The 1,780-nt window shown below is 44.5% G+C and overlaps 1 protein-coding gene across 1 annotated transcript; it reads left to right on the top strand.

The window, feature by feature from the left end:
- The first annotated feature begins 257 nt into the window (after nt 1–257).
- LOC116202036 (aquaporin TIP1-1-like) lies at nt 258–1,525 on the top strand. The gene is made up of 2 exons (XM_031533544.1): nt 258–753; nt 953–1,525. Exons 1-2 carry the CDS (start codon nt 349–351, stop codon nt 1,322–1,324), a joined length of 777 nt encoding a protein of 258 aa, XP_031389404.1. The 5' UTR covers nt 258–348; the 3' UTR covers nt 1,325–1,525.
- Nucleotides 1,526–1,780: the final 255 nt, after the last annotated feature.

The raw sequence follows: 1,780 nt of genomic DNA, 5'->3' as shown, positions 1-1,780 counted from the left end.
ATTTCTCAACATTAATAAGTGGTAGTATTAAAGTCTCATATAAACCCATGAATATTCATTCATTTTTCTAATGTGGGATTAACATCTTCAACACTCGCTATCACGTGCAATATGTAATTTATTTCTGCCTACACGTTATCACGTGTTCTTAAACAAATACAATCTCTATTTTTGAAATCTAGTGGGGTCCTTAAAATGGCAGCGGCCATTTGCCATGACCTTTTCGGTCCATAAAAGGGGGTCCAATCCTCTTATTTTCCCCATCTAGTAGAACACACTAGCTCCCGATCGAATACCGATATTTCAGTAGGAGGGCACGTAGTCCGCACATTATACGGATTTATTACAATGGCGAGTAGGGGCCTGGAGCTGCCGTTCCAGCGCGTTGCGTTCGGGAGGCCTGAGGAGGTCTATCATGTGGACACATTCAAGGCGGCAATAGCCGAGTTCATAAGCACCCTGATCTTTGTCTTCGTAGGCGAGGGGTCCGGAATGGCCTTCAACAAGCTCACTGACAATGGGTCCAACACCCCGGCAGGTATTATAATGGCTGCCCTGGCCCATGGGTTCGGGCTCTTTGTCGGCGTCGCCGTGGCGGCCAACATTTCTGGTGGCCATGTGAACCCCGCGGTCACGTTCGGGGCCTTCATCGGAGGCAACATTACGTTGTTCCGAGGAATAATGTATTGGATTGGCCAACTTCTTGGTTCGACCGTTGCTTGCCTGCTACTAAAATTTTGCACGCATGGCATGGTGAGCATATTCATCCCAAAAAGTTTCAAATTACATATTGGAACGTCATGAGTATGCTTTCCATAATGATGTTAATATAATCGGAGGACTTTATGTGGTTATAAATTATAATTGAAGTTACTATAACAGGAAGAAAGACTAATTGCATATTCACTCGCACGTGCTCATTCTTTTACTTTTATTGGGAATAACTTTACAGACCACTCCGGCGTTTTCGCTCTCAACCGATGTTACCGTGTGGAACGCATTCGTGTTCGAGATAGTGATGACCTTCGCGCTGGTCTATACAGTTTACGCCACAGTGATCGACCCTAAGAAGGGAAACGTCGGGATCCTTGCACCCCTTTGCATCGGCTTGGTGCTGGCTGCGGACATCCTAGCCGGCGGGGCATTTGACGGGGCGTCTGCGAACCCAGCGGTCTCATTTGGGCCGGCCCTTGTGAGCTGGAGCTGGAAGAACCACTGGGTCTACTGGGCTGGGCCCCTCATTGGTGGCGGCTTAGCCGGTATCGTGTACGAGTTCTTGTTCATCAGCCGCACCCACGAGCCGCTGCCAAGCTCGGAGTACTAGCAGTTTGGTTCAACGGCTGTGAGAGAGAGTTGAGTACTTGGTCCGTTTTCCATTGTTAATTTGTATTTGATTAACGTTTCTGTCTGTAATTTTTTTTGGTCCAATAATTGCCATTCATGTCACTGGTTACGTCTCCATGTTGTACAACTTCTGAATTAAATTCTCATTCGTCTATTACCAAAAAACAAAAAAAAAATCTCATTCCGGTGGGCTCGCTTGGAGTGTATTCCTTTGTGCCTGATAATAACCATTTCATTCCGAAGATAAAATTAATTAAAAGAAAAAAAAACCAGTGCAGGTATTTATCCACGAGCTTGCCTAATAATTACGAGGTAATCTCAAGTTCAATTTTGATGAAAGTACTACTCGCATTTCTTTTTATTGACTATTAGATTTATATTTCATTATCCTATGCCCAAGAATTTTTCTTGTAACCGAAAAATAAAGAGGTAAAAG

Source organism: Punica granatum, chromosome 3, assembly GCF_007655135.1.
Source record: "Punica granatum isolate Tunisia-2019 chromosome 3, ASM765513v2, whole genome shotgun sequence".
Taxonomy (NCBI): domain Eukaryota; kingdom Viridiplantae; phylum Streptophyta; class Magnoliopsida; order Myrtales; family Lythraceae; genus Punica; species Punica granatum.
This window is presented reverse-complemented; position numbering and strand designations above follow the sequence as displayed.